The sequence below is a fragment of the Capra hircus genome, chromosome 20 (genome assembly GCF_001704415.2).
Source record: "Capra hircus breed San Clemente chromosome 20, ASM170441v1, whole genome shotgun sequence".
NCBI lineage: Eukaryota > Metazoa > Chordata > Mammalia > Artiodactyla > Bovidae > Capra > Capra hircus.
This window is the reverse complement of record NC_030827.1, coordinates 40,912,209-40,939,249: the sequence shown is the minus strand read 5'-3', so window position 1 is coordinate 40,939,249 and position 27,041 is coordinate 40,912,209. Positions and strand designations below refer to the sequence as shown.

At 41.0% G+C, this 27,041-nt stretch overlaps 1 protein-coding gene across 2 annotated transcripts in view; it reads left to right on the top strand.

The window, feature by feature from the left end:
• The window catches only part of NPR3 (natriuretic peptide receptor 3), a 78,859-nt gene that overhangs the window by 7,602 nt on the left and 44,216 nt on the right, over positions 1-27,041 (top strand). For both annotated transcript variants that reach the window (XM_018065682.1, XM_018065683.1), the window contains exons 2-3: positions 1,705-1,827; positions 17,765-17,931. In XM_018065682.1, the coding sequence (XP_017921171.1) occupies positions 1,705-1,827; positions 17,765-17,931 (290 nt within the window). The remainder of the gene's footprint in view (positions 1-1,704; positions 1,828-17,764; positions 17,932-27,041) is intronic.

The following is a 27,041-nucleotide window of genomic DNA, read 5'->3' as shown; positions in this document are numbered from 1 at the left end:
CGCCTGGCCCTCAGCGCAGGTTGCCAAGGCGGCTTTGGCACAGCCTGAAGTTTGTTCTGCATCATTCCTCACCCATGCTTTTACAAAGAACATACACACGGCACAGGGCTGGCGCGTGTGGTGATAATGCGGTTATGGCACCCAGGCCTCTCCTCTCCTCTGTGTGTGCAGCAAAGCACAGCGGGTGCTGTCATGGGGGTCAGGGGCCATCGACAGTGATCCAAATAAGTGGATGAAGACCAGGTCTCTCTTCCCTTTCATCCCTTGTAGTTGTTACGTGACAGGGAACAGTATTCTGCAGCTGCTTAAAGCCTCTCGGCTCTGACAGTGTGGATGTGAACCGAGAGTGTGTGGGAAGGGACCTGGAATCTTGGTATCTATTTCCTCTATGTGTTGAGACAGCTTTAAAAAATGTGTTCTTCATTCAAACATCAGAAAGCCTGTCCCACCTGCTGCATCCGCCGATTTGCCAAATGAAAACCCTTCGGGTTGTTTTCTGAGGAAAATGTATTTACTATACTATGCTGTGCTAAAGTTTCTTCAGTCATGGCCGACTCTTTGCCACCCCATGGACTGTAGCCCACCAGGCTCTTCTGTCCGTGGGAGTCTCAGGCAAGAATATTGGAGTGGATTGCCCTACCTCCTCCAGGGGATCTTCCAGATCCAGGGATCGAACCTGCATCTCTTGTGTCTCCTGCATTGGCAGGCAGGCTCTTTACCGCCAGCGCCACTATGGTAGTAAGGTGTAAGAAGCAGTTGACATGTCTCACTATCTTATATTCAGCCAATCTGGGAATTTACTTGAAGAATCTTAAAAAGATTTATTTTGAAATAATCTTGTGTTTTTGGAAAGGATGTAGGAAAGTATAAAGCACCTCTGTCTTGCCTTCACCCAGATTTTCACTAGTGGTAAATATTCTGCCACTATGCTTTGCCATTCCAAATCTCTCCCTTCCCTCCCCTGCCCCTTCCAAATATATACTCATGTACATATATATGCACAAATATTGCTATCTTTTTATGAACTATTTGAAGGTAAGTACAGTCATCATGCTCTTGTACCCCTAAAAATTGAAGTGTGCACTTCCCAAGAACAAGAACATTAACTCATAGAACCACAGTAGAATTATGAAAAGCAAGAACATGAACACAAACATAATACTATTATCCAATTTATAGATCTTATTCAAATTTCTCCAGTTGCCTCAACAATGCCCTTTCTAGAAAAAATTTTATTATTATTATTTTTAAGGCCCAGGATCCAATCCAGGATCATACAGTGCATTCAGCTTTCTGTTTCCCTAAATCTCTGCTAGTCTAGAACGTCTCAGGCTGTTTTTGTTTTTCATGAAAGGGACCATTTTAAAGGGTGTAGGTTCACTGTTCTAATCACTGTCCCCCAAATTGGGTTTGCAGCTGCTTCCTTCTGATTAGATTGAGGTGGCCACTTTTGAGGTTTGGGGCCCCTGATGTGCCACAGCTGGGGGCTCCTGAGTCTGTTCACATGGTGGGTACCGTTGGCATCCATCCACTTGGTTTCGGTGGTGACAGATAGCTTTCTCCACTGCCAAGCTACTCTTCTGCCCTTTGTAACTCTCGAGTAATTTGTGAGGATTCTGCAGGACCTTAGCAGACCCCTGGTCCATGTCAGATGCTGTCCTCTGTGCAGGGCCATGTCACGCATCTGTTTTTTCCTCCCCACAGTGGTGATCATGTGTGCGAGTAGCGACACCATCCGGGGGATCATGCTGGCGGCGCACAGGCACGGAATGACCAGCGGGGACTATGCCTTCTTCAACATTGAGCTCTTCAACAGCTCCTTCTACGGTAACTCTGCCTCCAGTTTCCCCTCCTGCTGCTAGGCTGTCAAAAAGGGGTTGTGAGACAGGGCCAATAACTCATTTCAGTCGATATGATTTCCATAGGTGGTGGTGTTCAGTTTCTCAGTTGTGTCTGACTCTTTGCGACTCCATGGACTGCAGCACGCCAGGCTTCCCTGTCCTTCGCTATCTCCTGGAGTTTGCTCAAACTCATGTCCATTGAGTCTGTGAAGCTATCCAGCCGTCTCATCCTCTGTTGCCTCCTTCTCCTCCTGCCTTCAATCTCCCAGCATCAGGGTCTTTTCTGATGAGTTGGGCCTTTGCATCAGGTGGCCAAATTACTGGAGCTTCAGCTTCAGCATTAGTCCTTCCAATGAATATTCAGGGTTGATTTCCTTTCCATAGATAGAATTTTGGAAATTTGTGATTCTGAATACTCCCACTTCTCCTAAGTTCTCAAGCTTTTCTCCCCTGAGAATTCAGAGCAGAAAGATATTACCACTTGTGAGGCTATGGGACTAAATGATCATAAATCCAGGCCCTGAAGACTCCTCCCGAGTGCATTTTCAACTTTGGGTTGCTACCATGGTGGACTGTTGGAATACTTTTATCAAGATTTGGATGGAATTTTTAGAAGCATGGAATAGACTAACACATCAACATAACAGAACATGTCAAAGTGTATCACACATAGCATACTTATGGTTTCATAAAACTTTAAAGTAATGTGATTGCATGTTTCTATGGATATATTTATGCATGTTACACATATATTTGTAATGAACCATAATGTGAAATGAGAAATAAAATAACCATTTCTGTAAACTGAGGTAAAATATTTTGAAAGTTGCTGCTACTAACCCCTCCTTCTTCCAGATCGTTGTTGTTGTTCATTCACTAAGTCTTGTCTGGCTCTTTGCGACCTCATGGACTACAGCACGCCAGCTTCCCTTCCAGATTACTCTCTCTTAAATTTCTCTTATAATATGTTCAGGAGCCACTAACAGATATGACCCAAAGCATTTAATTCCTTAAAATGGGTCTGGAGAAGTTCCCAAGGTACCTGTGATGGAGGCTGTCTAAGTCATCAAGATCACAGGTCCCAACGCTTCCTCCCAAGTGTGGTTAGGATTCTCTCTGAAGTCAACAGTGTAAGGCCATGGAGCATTTTCTCAGGTACCACACACTGGCAGTTTCAGGAAAACTGTAAGTGCATATATCACAAATGGGGTGTTTACATGGAGCTCCACTTCCCTGCTATTGCAGTTGAGGTATGGTTAGATGGGATCTAAACCTTAAAGCATGTGCCTCAGTTTCCTGCTTTGGTATATTGCCTTACTTAAGCCATCAGTTCAGTTCAGTCGCTCAGTCGTGTCTGACTCTTTGTGACCCCGTGCACTGTAGCACGCCAGGCCTCCCAGTCCATCACCAACTCCTGGAGTTTACCCAAACCCATGTCCATTGAGTCAGTGATGCCATCCAGCCATCTCATCCTCTGTTGTCCCCTTCTCCTGCATTCAATCTTTCCCAGGATCAGGGTCTTTTCAAATGAGTCAGTTCTTCGCATCAGGTGGCCAAAGTATTGGAGTTTCAGCTTCATCAGTATCAGTCCTTCTAATGAATATTCAGGACTGATTTCCTTTAGGATAGACTGGTTTGATCTCCTTGCAGTCCAGGGGACTCTCAAGAGTCTCCTCTAACACCACAGTTCAAAAGCATCAATTCTTTGGCACTCAGCTTTCTTTATGGTCCAGCTCTCACATTCATACAGGACTACTGGAAAAACCATAGCTTTGACTAGATGGGCCTTTGTTGGTAAAGTAATGTTTCTGCTTTTTAATATGCTGTCTAGGTTGGTCATAACTTTTCTTCCAAGGAGTAAGCGTCTTTTAATTTCAGGGCTGCAGTCACCATCTGCAGTGATTGTGGAGCCCCAAAAAGTAAAGTCTGTCACTGTTTCCCCATCTATTTGCCATGAAGGGATGGGACCAGATGCCATGATCTTAAATGTTGAGTTTTAAGCCAGCTTTTTCACTCTCCTCTTTCACTGTCATCAAGAGGCTCTTTAGTTCTTCTTCACTTTCTGCCATAGGGGTGGTGTCATCTGTATATCTGAGGTTATTGATATTTCTCCCAGCAATCTTGATTGCAGCTTGTGATTCTTCCAGCCCAGCATTTCTCATGATGTACTCTGCATAGAAGTTAAATAAACAGGGTGACAATAGATAGTCTTGACGTACTCCTTTCCTAAATTGGAATCAGTCTGTTGTTTCATCTCCAGTTCTAGCTGTTGCTTCTTGACCTGAGTACAGATTTCTCAGAATTCAGGTCAGGTGGTCTGGTATTCCCATCTCTTGAAGAATTTCCCAGAGTTTGTGGTGATCCACACACTCAAAGGCTTTGGCATAGTCAATAAAGCAGAGGTAGATGTTTTTCTGGAACTCTCTTGCTTTTCCTGTGTGGATGTTGGCAATTTGATCTCTGGTTCCTCTGCCTTTTATAAATCCAGCTTGAACATTTGGAAGTACATGACTCATGTATTGTTGAAGCCTGGCTTGGAGAATTTTGAGTATTACTTTGCTAGCATGTGAGATGAGGGCAACTGTGCAGTAGTTTGAGCATTCTTTGGCCTTGTCTTTCTTTGGGATCGGAATGAAAACTGATCTTTTCCAGTCCTGTGGCCAATGCTAGTTTTCCAAATTTGCTGGCATATTGAGTGCAGCACTTTCACAGCATTATCTTTTAGGATTTGAAATAGCTCAACTGGAATTCCATCAGCTCCACCAGCCTTGTTTGTAGTGATGCTTCCTAAGGCCCACTTGACTTCACATTCCAGGATGTCTGGCTCTAGGTGAGTAATCACACCATCATGATTATCTGGGTCATGACGATCTTTTTTGTATAGTTCTGTGTATTCTTGCCACCTTTCTTAATATCTTCTGCTTCTGTTAGGTCTCTATCATTTCTGTCATTTACTGTTCCTATCTTTACATGAAATGTCCCCTTACTATCTCTAATTTTCTTGAAGAGATCTCTAGTCTTTCCCATTCTGTTGTTTTCCTTTATTTCTTTGCATTGATCACTGAGGAAGGCTTTCTTGTGTCTCCTTGCTATTCTTTGGAACTCTGCATTCAAATTACTTAAGCAATGGATCATTGTGAATGAACGTAATAAATCACACTTCTCATGGGGATAAAGAAAAGTTGTTGAAGCAAAAGTAATTTTTTTCCCTGTAATGGATAAAACTGAAGACTTGTGGCTTGCAGGATAAACACCCAGTTTTTCTCTCGTTGCTCTCATCATCATCCTTTCCCCTCTCTTTACATAAGCAGAGTGGCAGTTTTGTTTCTTGGCCCAAGATCAGAATGTAACTACATTATTGAATACAATTTTGAATTCTTTGAGATAGTGGTAGAGACTTGTGACAAATGAAAAAAATTTACTGAGTTTAGCAAGTTGGCTACTGCAAGCATAGAATTTGGAGACAGTGCATGAGAATGCAAGTACACAAAAAATTAGGTACTGGAATTCATCTCTGGATAAAGCTTGCGTTACTTTTTCCTGCTCATTACAATACATGAGTATTATAGAAATTTTGAGAAACGTAGAAAAGCACAAGGAAGAAAATAAGTTGCTGCAGCTCTACTGTCCAGATAAAAGTACACTGATAATATTTAGGTGTACATCTTGTCTATTTCATTAAAAATATGAATTTATGGAAAATATTTTTCAATAAAAATGATCACATTATCTATAGTATAGTTACATAGTATTTTATAATGCTCACATGGCATTTTAATCAGTCTTAGTTTTTGGTGTTTCATTATTTCCAGCTTTTTCTTATAAGAGCAATGTTATATCGAGTTGCCTCGCTGTGGGGATGCATTTGTGGTTACACATGTGCTGTGCTGTGCTTAGTTGCTCAGTCGTGTTCAACTCTTTGCAAGCCCATGGACTATAGCTCGCCAGGCTTCTCTGTCCACGGGAATTCTCCAGGCGAGGATACTGGAGTGGGTTGCCATGCCCTCCTCCAGGGGATCTTCCTGACCAAGAGACTGAACCCAGGTCTTCTGCATCGCAGGCAGATTCTTTACTGTCTGAGTCACCAGGGAAGCCCAAGAATACTGGAGCGGGTAGTCTATCCTTTCTCCAGTGAATCTTCCTGACCTAGGAATTGAACCGGAGTCTCCTGCATTGCATGTGGATTCTTTACCAGCTGAGCTACCAGGGAAGCCCGTACACAAACAGACATTCATATATATATGTGTGTGTGCAATCTGTAAGACAAGCAGAGTTTCTGGGTCAGATGTTATACGCATTTATCTTTTGATGGATATTGCCAACTTATCCCTTTAAAAGGTTTGCCAATTTACACTTCTGCAACAACATATGAGAATGTCTGTTTCCTGCATCTCTGTCAATTCTGCATCATCTAACTTTTAAATTATTTTATTTATTAAAATTTCTTTTTATGCATATAGTAAAGTTTTGCAGTTTTCTTTATTTAAATTTCGCATCATTCTTGCTGAGTTCATTCTTAGATATTTTATGTTTTCTGATTGTTGTTATGATCCTGACTTCTTCCTATTACATTTTGTAGCTGTTACATAGAAACAGGAATTCTACATATTAAACCTTCTGTTCTAATAGTTTTTAAAATCATTTTCAAATAATAGCAATAGCTAGCTGTCCATTTTGATAGTTGAATATTATTTTTCAGTTTTTACTCCATTGACAATAGCCTCCAGAATAATTTTGTGTAACAATGGTGGTACTTAATTTTTAGTAGCTTGTTAGAAGTAGATGTTAAAATAATCCTTGGTTTATTAAGTGTGGTTTTAAAAAATTGAAAGTGAGTGATGAATGTTATCAAATGCATTTTACCTATACTTTTAAATAAATTTCCTAGTATTGAGCCATTATAATATTCTTGAAATTAAACATAGTCTGCATGATTTTTTTTAGATGTATTGCCAATTTAAGTTTTTAGTATTTTATTTAGGATTTTTGAATCTATAATCATGAGTGAGATTGGACAGTTTTCTTGCCCTTAGGTCAGTTCAGTTCAGTTCAGTCGCTCAGTCGTGTCTGACTCTTTGTGACCCCATGAACTGCAGCACACAAGGCCTCCCTGTCCATCACCAACTCCTGGAGTCCACCCAAACCCATGTCCATTGAGTCGGTGATGCCATCCAACCATCTCATCCTCTGCTGTCCCCTTCTCCTTCTGCCTTCAATCTTTCCCAACGTCAGGGTCTTTTCCAATGAGTCAGCTCTTTGCATGAGGTGGCCAAAGTATTGGAGTTTCAGCTTCAACATCAGTCCTTCCAATGAACACCCAGGAGTGATCTCCTTTAGGATGGACTGGTTGGCTCTCCTTGCAGTCCAAGGGACTCTCAAGAGTCTTCTCCAACACCACAGTTCAAAAGCATTAATTCTTCGGTTGGAGTTATAGTCCAACTCTCACGTGCATACATGACCACTGGAAACTTAGGTGGTACTGCCCTATTTTAATAGGGTGATATTGCAGGCAGAAGATCCAAGGGATCTTCCCAACCAGGGATTGAACCCAGGTTTCCCACACTGCAGGCAGATTCTTTACTAGCTGAGCCACAAGTAAGCCCAAGCATACTGGAGTGGGTAGCGTAACCCTCCTCCAGTGGATCTTCGCAACGCAAGAATTGAACCAGGGTTTCCTGCATTGCAGGCGGATTCTTTACAAACTGAGCTATCAAGGAAGCCCTATTTTAATATCAAGTTAATATTAGCTTTATAAAACCAACTGGGACGCTTTCCATTGTTTTTCTGCTCTAGAACAGTTTGCGTACCATAAGACTATTCCTTGAAAGATGGAAACAATTCAACTTTGTCTCTGGACCTAACTTCTTTTTAGAGGTAATTTTTGGAAAATTAAAAAAAAAACAACTTTGGAAATAATTCCAGATGTACAGAGAACTTGCAAAAATAACAGAGAGTTCATGTATACCTTTTACTCAGATTTCTCTAGTTTAAACAATTTATGTAACCATAGTGCACTTATCAAAATAAAACTAACATTGGTACAATACTAAGAACTAAAGTACAGGCTTTATTTGAAATTTAACACTTTTCCTCCTAATGTTCTTTTTCTGTTCCAGGATTCAGTCCACTAAGTTGTGTCTTCTTAATCTTCTCTAATCTGTGATAGTTCTTCAATCTTTCTTTGTTGTTTATGACCTAACACTTTGAATAAGTCTATTATTTTGTAGAATGTCTCACGTGATAAGTGGAGTTTATACATCTTTGGCCAGAATACTACAAAAGTAGTGTTTGTCCTTCTCATTGTGTCATATCAGTGAATGAGAAGTCATATAGACATAACTTACTGTTGGTGATTTTGGGACAACTTTTTTTTTAACTTTTAAAAGCTTTTTTAATATGGAAAATTAAAAACGTACACAAAAGTGGAAGGAGTAGTGTAATAAATCCCCATGAATCCATCAATTAGCTTCAAGAATTATTGATACATGGCCGATCTCATCTCGTCTACATCATTCTTTTTGGGAAAACTTTTTAAAAATTTAAATTTATTTTTTATTGGAGAATAATTGCTTTACAATATTGTATCAATTTCTGCCATATATCAACATGAGGGACAACTTTTTAAAGCTTATTTTTTCACTGGTTCAGTTTTTCTGCTTGAAAATTTAACTGCATGGAGTTATGCAGTGTGCTCTGATACAATCTACAAAGTATCCTTGGTGTTTCTTTCTTTTTTAAAAAGTAGTCTTTATTATTGTTATTTTTTATTAAGAAAATTGGCTATGCTGGGTCCTTGTTGCAGTGCTCAGGCATTCTCTATATATTGAGGCACGTGGAAGCTTCTCTATAGTTGTCAAGTCACCACTCAAGGCCTTAGTTGCTCTGCAGCATGTGGGATTTTAGTTCACCAAACAGGGTTCGAACCTGTGTCCCCAGCATTCAAAGGCTATCCTTGGTGTTTCTGATTATATCCCCCTTTCTTTCCCCTTTTACAGCCTGGTTGCTTAGGCTTTGAGCTCAGCTGTCAATGTGCCTGAGAGGCTGTGCCACAAACTAGCTCTTGGCAAATTGATATCACCCTGCCCTCATCCTCAAGCCTTAGTTTCTTCTAATGATAATAATATTGCTTATCTCATGGCATCAGGCAGAGTAATCAGTGATGTGGTGTGTGTGAAATGCGTAGAAAACTTCTTGGCACATGATGAGTGTTTAGTAAATGTTAGTTATATTTACTGTTAATTTCAATTTACACCAACAGTTACATATAGTACTTTAAAACTGATAATTTTGAAAAAAAATACTCTGTACATCTTTCTGTGGTGTAGTTTAATAGCTTGATTTAGGCCATACATTGTTCTGTTACCAAATTAACCAACTTTTGTCTAGTACCTCATAAGGACCTGGGTGCATTAGGAATTATATCTGTATGCAAATAACCAAGACTCCTAATTATAGTAATTTAAACAAATGTAGAGATTTGTGCTCTCACTTGTAAGAAGTCCAGAGGCGGGCAAACCAGGGCAGAATGATGATTCCATAAAGTCATCAGGGATCTAAGCCTTTTCGGGTTTTTGACTACCTCAGTCCTAGTGGATGGCATCCATCCTCAAGATGATGAAATTGTGGCTAGAATTCCAGGGATTAGATCTTAATTCTAGGGAAGGCAGAAGAGGAACATGAGAGGCAAAAAGAGATCCTTTCAGTTGACTCAATTCTGTTTGAAGGGTTCTCGGGGGCCCCACTCATTATTTTTTGGTTACATATCATTTGCTACCCCTGGTTGAAAGCAGGAGGCAGGAAATGTGTGCTTTCAGCTGGTCTCACTGGTACCCCCAGATCAATCCAGGAATCTATTACTAACGGACACAGGAGAATAGACGTAGGGAGGCAACTGTCCATGTTTGTCAGAGTCCCTGAAGCGCCTTCCCTCCTCAGAGCAGAAGCAGCAAAGAGGATCTTACAGAAGGCACAGTGACCTACCCGAGGCTCTGGAGTCTGCTGCTCATAAAGGGCCTTCTCTGAGACTTTATATCCTAAGAATCAGTGTTTCCCACGTGGCACAATGGTAGATAATCTGCCTGCCAATCAGGAGACACAGGTTTGATCCCTGGGTCGGAAAGATCCCCTGGAGAAGGAAACAGCAACCCACTCCAGTATTCTTGCCTGGAGAATCCCATGGACTGAGGAGACTGGTGGGCTACAGTCCATAGGGTTGCAAAGAGCAGGATACGACTAAGCGACTAAACCACCACCAACACATATGTTCATGAAAAGTTATCTAACATCCTCCTCTCCGTGTGCTTCTTCACATGAAACTCTACACCACTGCTAGAAAAAGGCTCCATTTTAAATAATCTTTGAGATTTTTTTTTTAAGAAACATATTGATAGTGTGTCCATATTTACTGATTATCCGATTGTCTTGGTGGGCACTCAAAAAATTTCTCAGGTCTGCCTCCAATTATATTGTTACAGGAGTTCTGAATTTGTTATAAGGAATTCAAATGATGGAGAATGGATTGAAAGCATAGGTTTTAAAGAAATCTAGAGTGAAATTGATATATATTGTTCTGTAGAGTTTTGGATAGCACTTGTTGGCATTTCCATTCCCTGGCATTATCTTGTCTGGATGTAAGTTTAGGTGGAAAGTCATTTGGGTGATCCTGTCTGGGGGCTCTATTGTATTGTAGCTCTTCTCCTGACTTCCTGAGAACTCAGAGTGCACTAGTTAAGGTGAGGATAGAAGTATCCCATGGCTGGGAATGCACTTAAATTGCTTGACTCGCTAACAGTAGGATAATGACAGAGAAACCGGGGAGGAATTGGATTTATGTTTTGCTGTTAAAGTGATATGTTCCCAGGTGGCGCAGCAGTAAAGAATCACCTGCCAATGCAGGAGACGCAAGAGATGCAGTTTCAATTTCTGGGTCGGGAAGATCCCCTGGAGTAGGAAATGGCAACCCACTCCAGTATTCTTGCCTGGAAAATCCCATGGGCAGAGGAGCCTGGTGGGCTAGTCCATGGGGTCGCAGAGTCAGCCATGACGGAGTGACTGATCATGAGTGCATGCATGTTACAGTCAGTTTGGAGTAATGAGAAAAGAGAATTGTCACACAATCTTGTGGTCTGTGTGGCTCTTGAGAGAGAGCTGACTATTGGAACAGTGGGAAAAGCTGACACCTTTTGTGGGCTATTAGCCAAGTTTTGTAGCCTCAAGGCAAAGAAAATTCCTGTTGGAAGGGTGGTATTAGGTGATTGGTTAGGATGCTATAGGGTGGGTATGTTTACCTAGTATGGGGTCAGGGAGCTGGCTGGTTTTGATCAGGGTCCTCAGGGCAACCGTTCCTATGGGGCTTGGTCTGTTTGGGAGATGACTTTGGTACAGGGCCTTGTCATAAGGCTTTATATCTGTGATCTTGGTACAGGGCTCCACGAATCCTTCAACTGTGACAGTTGTTAAACCACGTTTAAACACTTCCTTTTCTAATCTTTCTTCCTCTGTTCCTTTTTTTTTTTTTTTAAGCATTTTGTTCTCCCACTGAATCTGCAGTTTTATTTTTAAAAATAATTTAATTAATTTATTTTTGGCTGTGCTGGTCTCATTGCCACACGGGCTTTTCTCTAATTGTGGCAAGCAGAGGCAAGTGCCGAGTTGCAGTGCTTGGGCTTCTCGTCGCCGTGGTTTCTCTTGTTGCGGAGCACAGGCTCCAGGGTGTACAGGCTCAGTAGTTGTGGCTCCCAGGCTCTAAGCACAGGCTCAAGGGTTGCGGCACAAAGGCTTGGCTGATCCGTGGCACATGGGATCTTCCCAGACAAAGCATCCAACCTGTGTCTCCTGCATTGGCGGGCCGATTCCTTACCACTGAGCCACCAGGGAAGCCCCCTGTTTGCAAATTTAAATCTTGGAACATTCTAAACTTCGATGAAGTGAGGAGGAGCAGGCATGGCACTGGTGTTTGGAGGCTGGGCTTGTGTTTGAATCCTGACTTCTCTGGTGGCTCAGATGGTAAGGAGTCTGCCTGCAGTGCACGATACCTGGGTTTGATCCCTGGGTTGGGAAGATCCCCGGGAGGAGGAAATGGCAATCCACTCCAGTACTCTTGCCTGGAAAATCCCATGGACAGAGGAGCCTGGCAGTTTACTGCCCATGGGGTCGCAAAGAGTCGGACATGACTGAGCAACTTCGCTTTCTTTTCTGTGTATTAACCAAGTGACTTTGGGCATGTTTAAGCCTCAGTTTCCTCATCTGTAACATGGGGATCATACTTCAATATTTCTCATAGAGTGTGTATATATATATATATATTATTATTTTTTTAAAATGAGGATTAAAGAATGAAATGCTCTAGGCAAAGCTGTTCATAGTGGCTTCCCTCAGTAAGTGGTGCTGTTATCACTGGTGGGAGGATCTGGACCAGCGAAGGTCAAGGCAAGGATGTTACATTTGGAGAGAGTGGCTTAGGCAAGGAGGCTGATGCTTTTCTCTCACTTGAATGGCTGCCAGAGGTCAGGAGCCACAGTGTTCTGCAGCAGTCCTGGCTGTACTCCAGGCGTCATTTCTTGAATGTGGTCTGTGATGTCTCAGCTTGTCACTCAGCCCACATTTACCAAAGGCTTACTATGTGCCAAGTGTTTGGTAAGTTTGGAGAACTACAGGATGACATGGTTATCCCAGTGTGGGAACCACTGGCCTGAGCCAGCTCCCTGGCCGCAGGATTGCCAAGCCTAGGGCCTGGTGCTGAGCAAGATATTTCCTCTTTCACAAACACTCTGTACCCTTCTCACTCGAAATGCAAGTTTGCATGCATGCATGCTAAGTTGCTTCAGTCATGTCTGACTCTTTGCAACCCCAGGGACTGTGACCCACCAGGCTCCTCTGTCCATAGACTTCTCCAGACAAGAATACTGGAGTCGGTTGCCATGTCCTCCTTGAGGGGATCTTCTTGACCCAGGGATCGAACCTGCATCTCATGCCTCCTTCATTGGCAGGCAGATTCTTTACCACTAGCGCCAGTTGGGAGGCCCAAATGCAAGCTTGGATCTCCACAATGTTTGAAACCAAACCAAATAAAGAAAGCAAATTCACTTTCCTTTATTCCTGAGAAATCTACCAGAGTCACCTTCTCTGCCTACCCTCTCATTAGCTGCCTTCTTTCTTCTCTTCTTAATCCCTTGTTCAGAATGACTGTAGGAGTAAGACAATAGACCCACCACTCCTCTGAGAGTGCCTGGTCACCACTGACACCCTCACCACCAAGGCCATCAGCCTTACCGCAGACCACGCTTGCGTGCCTCTAAAGCAGTGCTGGCCAGTGGAACCTTCTGTGATGCTGGCAGTGTGCCATCCTGTGTTGCCCAGTACAGGAGTCATGGCCACGTATGACCACTGTACATTTAAAATGTGGCCAGTGTGACTGAGGAACTGAAATTTTAATTTTACTTAATCTTGGTTAATTGAAGTGTAAATAGTCACACACGTGGCTTGTGGCTGGTGTATGAGGTCAGCTCTAGTTCTTACCCTATTGCTTCTGTCCATTTCTTTCTGGAATCCCTGTTTTCTTTTTTAGCCTTGGTGGCACCGCATTCTTCTGCCTTTCTGCTAGCTCCTCTCACTCCTGTGCCCACTAAAACAGCACCCCCAAAGGGTGTACGTTCACCCTCCGCCCTCTCCTCTTGAGTTCTGAGTGTAAGCCATGTGGATGTGACCGCCAGCACTTTCTCTAGCCCTCATTCTTCTTGCTGGCTTCAGACCACTCTTTCCAGCCGAAGCCTGGTGCTGCCACGTGGGTGTTCTGCAGTCAGTCACCTTGAATTGACCGTGATCCTAACTGAAATCACTATCATTTCCACATCCACTAACCCGTTCTCCTCCCTCTGGCTCTGCTGTTTCCTCTGACAACCGTTGGCCTTTCCTGTCTGGCATCACCGGTGACGTGCGTCCTTCTCGGCTGTCGTTCACCCCCTCACTCTTGTGGAGTCTTCACATTCCTCTTGCACAGCCCTCTGCGTTCATTCTCAAGGGCTCACCCTCTTTTAATGAGTCTAAAAGCATATGCTGCTGAAAATTTGCTAAATTCAGAAAAACATGAAAAGAAAAGAGAACTTGCCTGTGATTTGAAGCACCCGGAGACCCACGTATAATTTTTTTTTTGGGGGGGTGGAGTTGTGACTTTGCGCATGTAACCTCTCGTAACCTCTTGCCTGTGGCTCTGAACCCTCAGTGTCTCCCCAGTCTAATCCGCTGCTATTTCCCTAGGCATGAGTCTGATCATGTCATTCTTCTGTTCCGCTCGTAAATCTCCAGAGGCACCCAGTTGTCTGTTGAATTAAATTTGTCCTCACTGATGGGGCATCCCGCCAAGCTGACCTCCGCTTTCCTAGCTTTCAATGGCTCCGTATGGGAAAGGTTACTGACATAACACAACAAGAAACTCGCTCAAAGCAGGAAGTCATAGTATCAGTTTTGCTTGTGACTATGTACCCGTTTAATTTGGCTTACATTTATTAGTCATTTTTGTTTCCATTCTTTTTTTTCTAGAAAACAAAACTTCAAAGTCATTACCTTTTAGATTGTGGTAGACAGCTGTATTGTACCAAATTTCACTTCTTTCAAAATAAAAAAATGCTTTTCTCCACATTATCATAGTAACTGAGATAGTTGCTGTTTCCGGATCTATGTGTATTTTCTAATTATGCAACAGAACACTTATAGGGTTATTTCCTTTCTTGCGCCCTTGGAGAGGACTCATACCCAAAGCTGAGAAACACTGACTGTCTTTGCCCAAGAACCATCATTCCTGCTGACTCTTCATACCTCGAGTCAGTTCAAAATGAATCAATGAACATGGATTGCACTAGAAGAAATGGATTCCTCCGTGGGCTGAAGATCTTCTGGATGTTCTTAGAAGTTGGGGTCTTTCTAGCAAACGAAATTTGGCCCCTTGACAAAAGGCCATGTTGTCTGTGTCTTGAGCACCCAGCAGGGTTGACCCTGGCCTGGCCAATGACAGTGACACACAGCTCACGTGTGCTCTGAGCACTGGCGTAGCTGTAGCCTCATCGGTGTTCAGGAGGTTTTGTCCAGGAGAAGAAGGAGGACAACTTCATTGAGTTTTGTTTGGTGGCCTAAAATTTAATCTTGTGCTTATTGCGAACTGATCTAGCCCTTAATGAATTCTGTCCTTGGCTCTATCTTATTTATCTTTTAACAGCTCCCTGGCACATAGTAAGCAATTAATAAATGGTTGCTATTATTAGGATTATGACTAAGAGAGGTCTCCACAAACAAATTCTTTGTCCCTGTCTTTTCTCCTGTTCCAGACTGAGGTTCCCAGCTGCCCACTGAATGGCATACACGTTTGCACCTTTGCCCGTGCCATTGTAGCTTCTGCCAAGCATGCCTTTCCATCCTCTTCTCATCTTATTAAAATCCTATTCACACATTTCAGGCCAGGCGGATGCCTCTTCCTGGCATGAAACTTCCTTCACTGGAGCCGGTTGCCTCTTCCTCTATGCTCTGTGTGGTTTCCATGTGCCACTCGCTGCCCTGTGTAGTAAGCTGTTATCTTGTAGTGACTTCAGTTTTTTTACATGTCCATCTCTAAATTCCTCTTTGGAAGGTGGTGGAGACCATTCATAACGTTTATGATGCCCACTGTGGTAGCTATCATAGAAACTTGTGTGTAGTTCAGTTAATCCATGTTTGTCTGGGTTAAGCTGCGATAGAAATTGCAAAGCCATCAGCTCTTCACCGGACATTTTCTGTAAGATTGGAGCGAGGCCCACGAGTCCTGGCTGCACATTCTGGAAACATCCTCACTGTTCCGCTGCTGGGCTCTGGGCCTCTATGGACTGTGGGCTTGGGGGCAAACAAATAACTTGGATGTTGGACTCTAGCCTGTTGAATTTCTTGCTGTATTTGCAGAAATTTCTAGGGATCATAATGATAATTCTCAGAATTACTGTTACTATGGTAAAAAGTCAGAGGTTCCTATTTCCTTTTAGGGTCCCACAAACTACTTCTTTTCTCAAAAATGAAATGATAAAGAGAAGAAGAATGATTCTTATCCATGTAATTTGCGTTTGCTTTTGTGAAAGGGAGAGTCGTGAAACAGCAAGTCTCTGAATGCCTTGGTTTCCAAGAATGCTGGGGTGGGTTGACATGCCTTCCTCTAGGGATTCTTCACAACCTAGGGATTGAACCCAGGTCTCCTGCATTGCAGGCAGATTCTTTACTGTCTGAGCCACCAGAGAAGCCCCTATCTGTAAAATAGAGAAGATTACTATAACCAATTATCTGTAAAATTGTACCCCCAAATCTGTAAAATTAATATGACCAACCTAGACAGCTATTAAAAAGTAGAAACACTACTTTGCCAACAAAGGTCCATCTAGTAAAAGCTATGTTTTTTCCAGTAGTCATGTATGGATGTGAGAGTCAGACCATAAAGAAAGTTGGGCACTGAAGAATTGATGCTTTTGAGCTGTGGTGTTGGAGAACTCTTGAGAGTCCCTTGGACTGCAAGGAGATCCAACCAGTCAATCCTAAAGGAAATCAATCCTGAATATTCATTGGAAGGACTGATGCTAAAGCTGAAACTCCAACACTTTGGTCATCTGATGTGAAAAACTGACTCGTTGTAAAAGACCCTGATGCTGGGAAAGATTGAAGGCAGGAGGAGAAGGGGATGACAGAGGATGAGGTGGTTGGATGGCATCACCGACTTGATGGACATGAGTTTGAGCAAGCTACAGGAATTGGTGATGGACAGGGAAGTCTGACATGCTGCAGTCCATGGGGTTGCAAAGAGTTGGGTGTTACTGAGCAACTGAACTGGACCGAAATTGTACCCACAGTCACACGATCTTGAGAGAGTTAAATGAGTTTATACATATAAAGTGTTCAATAATGAGGCTTTTATTATTATTATAATATATATATATGCTCAATAAATGCTAGCAATTTTTATTTTGTTACTGCTGATGTGCTGATGGACTTGTCTAATAAATAATCTTTATGATGTTGCCAGCACTAAAGAGATATAAATTTTCAAGTTCACCTAAGCTACTTCTCAGCCTGAAGAGATTTGAGAAATAGTTCAATAATCTCAAATCTCTTTTTCGTTTAGTACCAACTTTATAGTACTTTATAAATTCATTTTCATATGTAGCCATCCTTGCCTTCCACATCTACATAGCATTAGGCTTATTGTAGCACGTTAACAACTTGGTTGACCTTCACAGTTGATTGTAGGTATTGAATAATAAGTGAATTTGTTGTTCAGTCACTAAGTTGTGTCCAACTCTTTGTGACCCCATGGATTGCAGCACTCCAGGCTTCCCTGTCCTTCACTGTTTCGTGGAGTTTCCTCAGATCAATGTCCATTGAGTCCATAATGTTATCTAACCATCTTGTCCTCTCTCATCCCCTTTTCCTTCTGCCCTCAATCTTTCCCAGCATCAGGGTCTTTTCCAATGAGTCAGCTCTTTGCAGCAGGTGGCCAAAGTATTGGAGCTTCAGCTCCAGCATCAATCCTTCCAATGAATATTCAGGGTTGATTTCATTTAGGATTGACTGGTTTGATCTCCTTAAAAAATAAGTGTGAATGGAAAGGGATAAACCTACTTCTTGCTCCTGCAGTGCTGATTCTTGAGGGCCTAAAATTCCAGTTACATGGTTATTATAAGGCAATGAATCTAACAGTGCTTTTCTCTCTGTCTCACATTTCAAAGGAACATGTGTCCAAAGGGCCTTCTCCCTTGATGATCTTGACATTGTCACTTTACACCCAAGTACAAAACTGTGACAATACCTCCTGCCCCAGCCGCCAAAAGAAACATAGAAGCACATCATGGTAGAAAAGGGAGAATGGCCCCTTTGTGGTGACTGGCTTGGAATTATAAATATTTTTACTTCTCCCGTAGGAGATGGCTCGTGGAAGAGAGGAGACAAACACGACTTTGAAGCTAAGCAAGCATACTCATCCCTCCAAACAATCACTCTACTGAGGACAGTGAAACCTGAGTTTGAGAAGTTTTCCATGGAGGTGAAAAGTTCTGTTGAGAAGCAAGGGCTCAGTGAGGAAGATTACGTAAGTGCTTGATTAGGAGCCTAGACCTTCATCATCCCAAAAACAGTCGTCAAATTAAATCCGATGTGATAAAGCATCCCGTTCTGAATCATTCAAAGATTCCTAGGTTCAGGTCTGAATGTCACTGTTGCTCTGTGTGTGTGTTTTTTTCCTGGCCAACTTTCCTCTCTCCTCCCCATTGGGCCCCCATCACCCCACCCTTCACTTAAACTTTTCCAGCTGCTACAGGAAGAGAAATTGCTTTCTGTGGGTACTTGTGGTCATGCTATGCAGAGGTCTGGAGACTTCCCTTGCCTCTTCTGCTAGCAGCATGTTGGGGGAGAAGACAGATGAAGGATTGCCAAAGTTTGGCATGTCTAACTTTTCCAAAGCTTGGTGAGGAAGGTATTTTGGATTTTAGAAGGCTCCTTCTCTTGGCAATCTGTCTTAGCTTCGTGGCCCATCTGCTTCTCTCACTTGTGGCCCTGTTGTTGCCTCTTTCCGTTGCAGGCTGTTTCCTACTGAAGTATTCCAGAGCATCCCACTTCATTAGTGTGGTTGTTATTCAGCATCTTCCAAGATGCATCTTCTAACTCTGACTGGAGTCAGGAGCTCAGGCCAGGCTCAGGATTAAGCAGCAGGACTTCTCACTGTGTGATCCATGGCAAATTCCTCTGTCTTCCTCATTTAGACGAGGGTGGATCATAGATAATCTAGCTGAAGTCTTTAGCACTATCTGGTCAAAAAGTTGGAACTAAATAAATGGTGCCTCTTTTGTACTATTGTTATAGGATCATACTTGTCTTTGTAGGAATTTGCTATCCAGTGACATACAAAGGGTCTCATAAACAGATATTAATGTCTTAAATGCCATATATATACATGTATATAATACATCATTTAAAATATCTTTTGATTTTCTAAATCAGCCCTGTCTTCTAGATATGTAATGTGAACCACAAGTATAATTAAAAATTTTTTGGTAGTCACATGTGAAAAAGTTAAAATCAGGTGAAATTAATTTTAATAATACATTTTATTTCCCTTAGATATAAAAATATTTCAACATTTAATCAGTGTAAATTATGATTGAGATTGTATATATGTTTTTCTTATATGAAGCCCAGTATGTATTTTGCCCTTGCATGCTAAATTGTTTCAGTCATGTCTGACTCTGTACAACACTTTGGACTATAGCCCACCAGGCTCCTCTGTCCATGGGATTCTCCAGGCAAGAGTACTTGAGTGGGTTGCCATGCCATCCTCCAGGGGATTTTCCTGACTCAGGGAATGAACTTGCATCTTTATCTTGTGCATTGGCAGGCAGGTTCTTTACCACTAGCACCACCTGGGAAGCCCATTTTACCCTTACAGAATACCTTAATTCAGCTAAAGTGCTTGACCAGTGGCTGCCATACTGGACATCATGGTCTGAATTATGAAAGAAGTAGGGTTTCTGTAATAGAGAGGGGGCTTCCCAGGTGGCTCAGTGGGTAAAGAATCTGCCTGCAATGCAGGAGATGCAGGAAACTTGGGTTCCACCCCTGGGTTGGGAAAATCCTTTGCTGTACTGACTGCAATACAGTAGTTACATTTGGGAAAGCCACCTCACCTCCCGGGCTTCCCTTGTGGCTCAGATGGTAAAGAATCTGCATGCAAGAGGGAGACTTGGGTTCCATCCCTGGTTTGGGAAGATCTCCTAGAGAAGGGCATGGCAGCCTACTTCAGTATTCTTGCTTGGAGAATCCCCATGGACAGAGGAGCCTGGTGGGCTATAGTCCAAAGCGTTGTACAGAGTCAGACATGTTGCAAAGAGTCAGACATGACTGAAGCGACTTAGCACTCTGTAATAGAGCCCAAGTTTTTAATAGAAACTTATGATAGTTTTGTCATCATCAGAATCCTTTGCCCCAGGAATATGGAAGGACACAAAGGGCATCATGATTCCTTTAGTAGTTCTGCCGGAGGTGGTCTGTGTTAATATTGAAAGCATCCAAGTCTTTTACACATGCCATGATAGGTTATTTTGCTTTACTAAATTCATATTAATTTTCTGCTTCATATTAAAAACTCAAAAATGGTGTCATCTTGTCTAATGACAAATTTGTCTTCTTCCTGAAGTTGTTTAAGTTCAAATATTTCAGTATAGGTTGGCAAACACTGATGATATTCAGTGGGTGAAAGTTGGCATTCCAGTGCTCCACCAGGTATATCTTCTTGACCATGAGTTATCTTGTGTTCAGAATATTAAATCTTATTTTAATGGTGAAGTGAAAGTGAAAGTTGCTCAGTCATGTCCGACTCTTTACAACCCCATGGACTATACAGTCCATGGAATTTCTGCCAGGCCAGAATACTGGAATGGGTAGCCATTCCCTTCTCCAGGGGATCTTCCAAACTCAGGGATTGAACCCAGGTCTCTATTTTAATGGTAGTCTGGGCAAGATCTTCCTGAAAGGTGTACCTACTACAGAGATCCAGAATACATTCCAATCAAAGACTGCTGCATTAGAGATTATTTGTAGTTGTAGATTATAATACTGCTTTTCTTTGATGGCAGGATCATTAAAACAGATTTTATGTTATTTTATTTTTTTGATACTTAGCATTGGTGTTTATTTATTTTTGCCACACCATGCAACATCTGGGATCCTAGTTCCCTGACCAGGGATTGAACCTGTGACTGATGCATTGGACGCTCTAAGTCTTAACCACTGGACCACCCTGGATCTTATAAATAGATAAAAATGATCATGTAAAGTAGAAATCGGAGCTCCTCCTAGTGACTTTGTCTTTCTAGTTATGTGTGTTTTAGCTGTGCTCTCTTGAGTGTCATTGCAGATGTTTGTCAAGTTAGTTTAGATAGGTGGTTGCGGTGGGTACTGTGAAGGAGGGCGCTATGGGGCCTGCCATTGGTTAGAGCTTGATCTCCTGCAGCGGGAGATGCTGGAGCAGACTAGCAAGACATGGTGGTCTTCATCTTAAGGCTCAGCTCTTTCCTGGGTCTGTCCCTCTTGTTTGTACTAATGGGTTGTCTCATCTGCTTACTTGGAACTTCTGTTCATGACATTCGTCATGAGTTTTGCAGTCCTGGCTATTGATCTCAAACCCAGCAACTCTGGTGGACTCTCTTGATTACTTCTGAATTTTTTCTGTACATTTCCTTGGAGAAGGCAATGGCACCCCACTCCAGTACTCTTGCCTGGAAAATCCCATGGGCGGAGGAGCCTGGTAGGCTGCAGTCCATGGGGTCACACAGAGTCGGACACCACTGAAGTGACTTAGCAATAGCAATGCCTGAACTGTAAATGGTAACAGTTTTGTTTCTTTCTGATTCTTTTTCTTTCAAGTATGCTTAAGAGCATACATAAGTATTCTGAATTAAAATTAAGTAAAATTAATTAAATAAAAACCTTTAAGGATACTGGATAGGATCCCAATGCAATATTGAATATAAGTAGTGGTAGTGGGTGTCCTTGCCTTCTTAACTTTAAAATGAAGAACATACCAGGGATAACATTTTGGCAAGATCTTTCAAAGTTCAAAGGCACATACTTAGCAAATTTGTATCTAGGGATTTATCTTTTAGCTATGTAAAGCACTTGGAACAATAAAGCAGGTGCTGAAGTATAAGCACTGGCATTACAACTGTACAGAGTATTCACTGCAGCATTATTTGTTATGGCTGAAAACTGGAAACAGTCTAATTAATTGCCCATCAATAAGGGACTATTTATATAAATTATAACATATGCATGCAATGGGATAGGATGGAATTGTGAAAAATAAGGACAAATCTCTGTGTACTCAGGTGGAAAAACCAGAGTGATATATTAAATGATAACAGCGAAGTACAGAATAGTGTATAAATAGTAAAAGAAAAAAATAAAATGAAGAGCATATAACACATTTCACATCTGCTCATATCACCATTCAACTGTGATTTGGGGAAAGAGTGGAAGTTCTCTTTTATTTTCATTTGTTGGTGAATTCTGTTTTGGCAAAATGATGCCCTTTATTAGGATAACTGAAATAAAAATAGCACAGAAAACATCAAGAGTCACGTAATGTAGATTAAGGGAAGGATCTGGACACAGATTTTTTTAAATTGAAGTATAAGGAATCTCCACACTGTTCTCCATAGTGGCTGTACTAGTTTGCATTCCCACCAACAGTGTAGGAGGGTTCCCTTTTCTCCACACCCTCTCCAGCATTTATTGCTTGCAGATTTTTGGATCGCAGCCATTCTGACTGGTGTGAAGTGGTACCTCATTGTGGTTTTGATTTGCATTTCTCTGATAATGAGTGATATTGAGCATCTTTTCATGTGTTTGTTAGCCATCCGTATGTCTTCTTTGGAGAAATGTCTACTTAGTTCTTTGGCCCATTTTTTGATTGGGTCGTTTATTTTTCTGGAATTGAGCTGCAGAAGTTGCTTGTATATTTTTGAGATTAGTTGTTTGTCAGTTGTTTCAGTTGCTATTATTTTCTCCCATTCAGAAGGCTGTCTTTTCACCTTGCTTATATTTTCCTTTGTTGTACAGAAGCTTTTAATTTTAATTAGATCCCATTTGTTTATTTTTGCTTTTATTTCCAGAATTCTGGGAGGTGGATCATAGAGGATCCTGCTGTGATTTATGTCTGAGAGTGTTTTGCCTATGTTCTCCTCTAGGAGTTTTATAGTTTCTGATCTTACATTTAGATCTTTAATCCATTTTGAGTTTATTTTTGTGTACGGTGATAGAAAGTGATCTAGTTTCATTCTTTTACAAGTGGTTGACCAGTTTTCCCAGCACCACTTGTTAAAGAGATTGTCTTTACTCCATTGTATATTCTTGCCTCCTTTGTCAAAGATAAGGTGTCCATATATGTGTGGATTTATCTCTGGGCTTTCTATTTTGTTCCATTGATCTATATGTCTGTCTTTGTGCCAGTACCATACTGTCTTGATGACTGTGGCTTTGTAGTAGAGCCTGAAGTCAGGCAAGTTGATTCCTCCAGTTCCATTCTTCTTTCTCAAGATTGCTTTGGCTATTCGAGGTTTTTTGTATTTCCATACAAATCTTGAAATTATTTGTTCTAGTTCTGTGAAAAATGTGGCTGGTAGCTTGATAGGGATTGCATTGAATTTGTAAATTGCTTTGGGTAGTATACTCATTTTCACTATATTGATTCTTCCGATCCATGAACATGGTATATTTCTCCATCTATTAGTGTCCTCTTTGATTTCTTTCATCAGTGTTTTATAGTTTTCTATATATAGGTCTTTAGTTTCTTAAGGTAGATATATTCCTAAGTATTTTATTCTTTTCGTTGCAATGGTGAATGGAATTGTTTCCTTAATTTCTTTTTCTACTTTCTCATTATTCGTGTATAGGAATGCAAGGGATTTCTGTGTGTTGATTTTATATCCTGCAACTTTACTATATTCATTGATGAGCTCTAGTAATTTTCTGGTGGAGTCTTTAGGGTTTTCCATGTAGAGGATCATGTCATCTGCAAACAGTGAGAGTTTTACTTCTTCTTTTCCAATTTGGATTCCTTTACCTTATGACCCAGCAATCCCACTTCTGGGCATACACACCAAGGAAACCAGAATTGAAAGAGACACATGTACCCCAATGTTCATCGCAGCACTGTTTACAATAGCCAGGACATGGAAACAACCTAGATGTCCATCAGCAGATGAATGGATAAGAAAGCTGTGGTACATATACACAATGGAGTATTACTCAGCCGTTAAAAAGAATTCATTTGAATCAGTTCTGATGAGATGGGTGAAACTGGAGCCAATTATACAGAGTGAAGTAAGCCAGAAAGAAAAACACCAATACAGTATACTAACACATATATATGGAATTTAGGAAGATGGCAATGACGACCCTGTATGCAAGACAGGAAAAAAGACACAGATGTGTATACCAGACTTTTGGACTCAGAGGGAGAGGGAGAGGGTGGGATGATTTGGGAGAATGGGAATTATAACATGTATACTGTCATGTAAGAATTGAATCGCCAGTCCATGTCTGACATAGGATGCAGCTTGCTTGGGGCTGGTGCATGGGGATGACCCAGAGAGATGTTGTGGGGAGGGAGGTGGGAGGGGGGTTCATGTTTGGGAACGCATGTAAGAATTAAAGATTTTAAAATAAAAAAAAATAAAAAATTTAAAAAAATAAAAATAAAAAAAAAATAAAGAAGGAACCACAATGAGGTAGGCAGGAAGAGAGGAGTAGTGGTATGGTCAAGACCAAACCCCCAGGTGGGTGACCCATAAACAGATTACAGTTGCAGAGCTTCTCCCCACAAGGAGCCAGTTGTCTTGAGGCCCTCTGTGCTGAACAAATTCTTAGAAATGTACATACTCCCAAGTCTGAGTCAGGAAGAAATACAAAATATGAACAGGCTAATTGCCAGTAATGAAACTGAATAGATAATTTTAAAACTCCCCCCAAAACAAAACTACCAAACAGAGAAAAGTTGCCACCTATCCTTTTCAAGTAGACTCAAATACTGTTAGCCCACAGGCCATACTTTGAGCAACAAGTGTGTAGGAACTATAGCAATAGGTATGTACAAGCCAGTGTCAGTTCCCAAGGAATTTAGATAGCAATCAGCAGGAAATTATTGCGTAGGTCTGCAAATCATTTTGGATTTTTCCTACTGAGGTCTTGATCTTCATCTGGAAAATGTAGATACCCAGAGTCTCTGTCCTGATTTAAGTACGATGAACCAGAGAAAAAAGGCTTTATGTAGTATATCCTCAACCACCATAAATGTTGTTGATAAGATCAAAAAAAAATAAATTGAAGTATAGCTATTTGCAATGTTATATTATTAATTTCTGATATACAGCAAAGTGATTGTGTTATATATGTTATGTATATACATTCATTTTCATATTCTTTTTGATTAAGGTTCCACAAGATATTGACTATAATTTCCTGTGCTATACAGTAGAACCTTGTTGTTTATCCAGCCTATATATAGTAGTTTGTATCTACTTATCCCAAACTCCCAGTCCCACTCCCCTACCCCTCCCTTGGCAAACATTTCTGTTCTCTATGACAGGATACACATTTTCATTGTAGGCATTATAAACTGTTTGATATCCCTGACTCCGTGTCATGCATATTAGCATCGTGGTTGTCATATTAGCACGTGGTTGGCATCTTTGGAAGGCTTGCGATCTCAAAATGCAAAAATTTGAAGCTTTAAAAATTTTATAAGGCTATATTTAAATATTGGAAGGATGGAGTGGCAATAACATAAAATTATTACTGTAAATTTAAAATAAAATTATTTTATTTTATTTTAAAAATAAATAAAAATTTTTAAATAAAATTATTATTATATATTTTAAACTTACCAAGTTTTATTATCAATGTGATTGTTTCTCCCCTCTTTTTCTCTCTTACCTTCTCTCTCTCTCTCCCTCCATCCATCTCCAGCTCTTGCCTTCTCTTTTTTTAAAGTGACTTTTTAATTGAGATAAGAGCAAATTTACATGTAGTTTTAAGATGCAATACAGAGATATTCCTTATATACAGTGCCGAGTTTTCCCAATTGGTAGCATTTTGGGAAATTTCATGCATGATCACAACCAGGGTATTGACACTGATAACAAGGCACTGATCTGACTTAATTTTCTCCATTTTATTTGTACTTATGTGTGTATATATGCATGTATTGGTATAAATTCTATGCAATTTAATCACCTGTGTAGGTTGAGGTGATTAAATTTTATCAAATACCTTTTCCACATCTGTTGAAGTAATCAGATTTTTTCTTTATTCTCTTATAATGTGGTGAGTTGCATTACCAGGGTTTTCCCCCTGAACCCCAGTTGTATTGAGATATAATTGACATATAACAGTATAAGTCTAAGGACAACATAAAGATTTGATATATATGTATATTGAGGAATGATCACCACAGTAAGTTTAGTTAACACTGATCACCTGGCATAGTTACAAAACTTTTTCTTGTGATGGAAACTATAAAAACTATTCTTTTAGCAACTTTCAGCTTTACAGTTCAGTATTGTTGACTATGGTCATCTTGTGGTATATCACATCTCCAGAATGGATTTATCTTATAATCGGAATTTGTATCACTGGATCTCCTTCATTACTAGAGTTTTTAAATTTTGATAATCTCCACACAACTTGGAATAATATTTCTGCCCTCTCTCTACGTCAAGTCTCGGACTCTCCTATTTCCTGGTTCTTATCTTGGAGAATATAATCACAGTTGAACCTATACACGTTTGTCAGGGTGGAGTTTTCCAGGCCGCTGGCAGCCTGTAAACTAGCCTTTCTGGGTCAAAAGTCTGCTCCTGTCTCACTCACCTCTGGTGGGCGGTTGGATAGGTATATGTGTGATCTGATGGAAAATAAGATTGCTCAGGGTTGGGCTGTTGTTGGGGCTTTGGGTGTTGTGTATACGGTAATTGCCTCGTTATTAGCACTTGTATCTTATGACATCGTCTCCACCATCCCTATGGGTGATATGATAGTATTTATTTATTTATTTAGTGTTTGGCTGCACTGGGTCCTTGTTGTGGAATGTGGGTTCTCAGTTGTGGCAAGGGAGATCTAGTTTCCTGACCAGGGATTGAACCGGGCCCTCTGCATTGGGAGTGTAGATTCTTAACCCCTGGACTGCCAGGGAAGTCCCAATAGTATTTTTAAAGTATATTTGTTCTTTTACTAGTGAATCTCGTGAAAACCTAATCTAGTCAATGCATCATGTTTTAATAGGGCCCATTATATTGGGAGACAGTATAGTGTTTAAATGTGCCAGTTTCCTTTTCATGGACCTGGATCTGCCTCTCAGTGTTTTTATTTGAGCATGTTTCTGAAACTGTGCCTTAGGTTTCTGACTATAAAGTGGACATAATAATTTTTAACTGACAGGTTAAAAGAATTTCAGCATTGTATATAAATATTTAAATATGTTTAACACAATGCCAGGTATTAAGTAAATATTCAATGGATGGTAGCCATTATTTCTCTTCCCTTTGCTTTTTATATTCCAGAGCAGTGTAACCCATGTGTCCGAGGTTCCTGCATATAGTGTTCTCTTTAGCTCCCCTACTCATCCTTCAGCTGTTAACTCAGTAACACTTT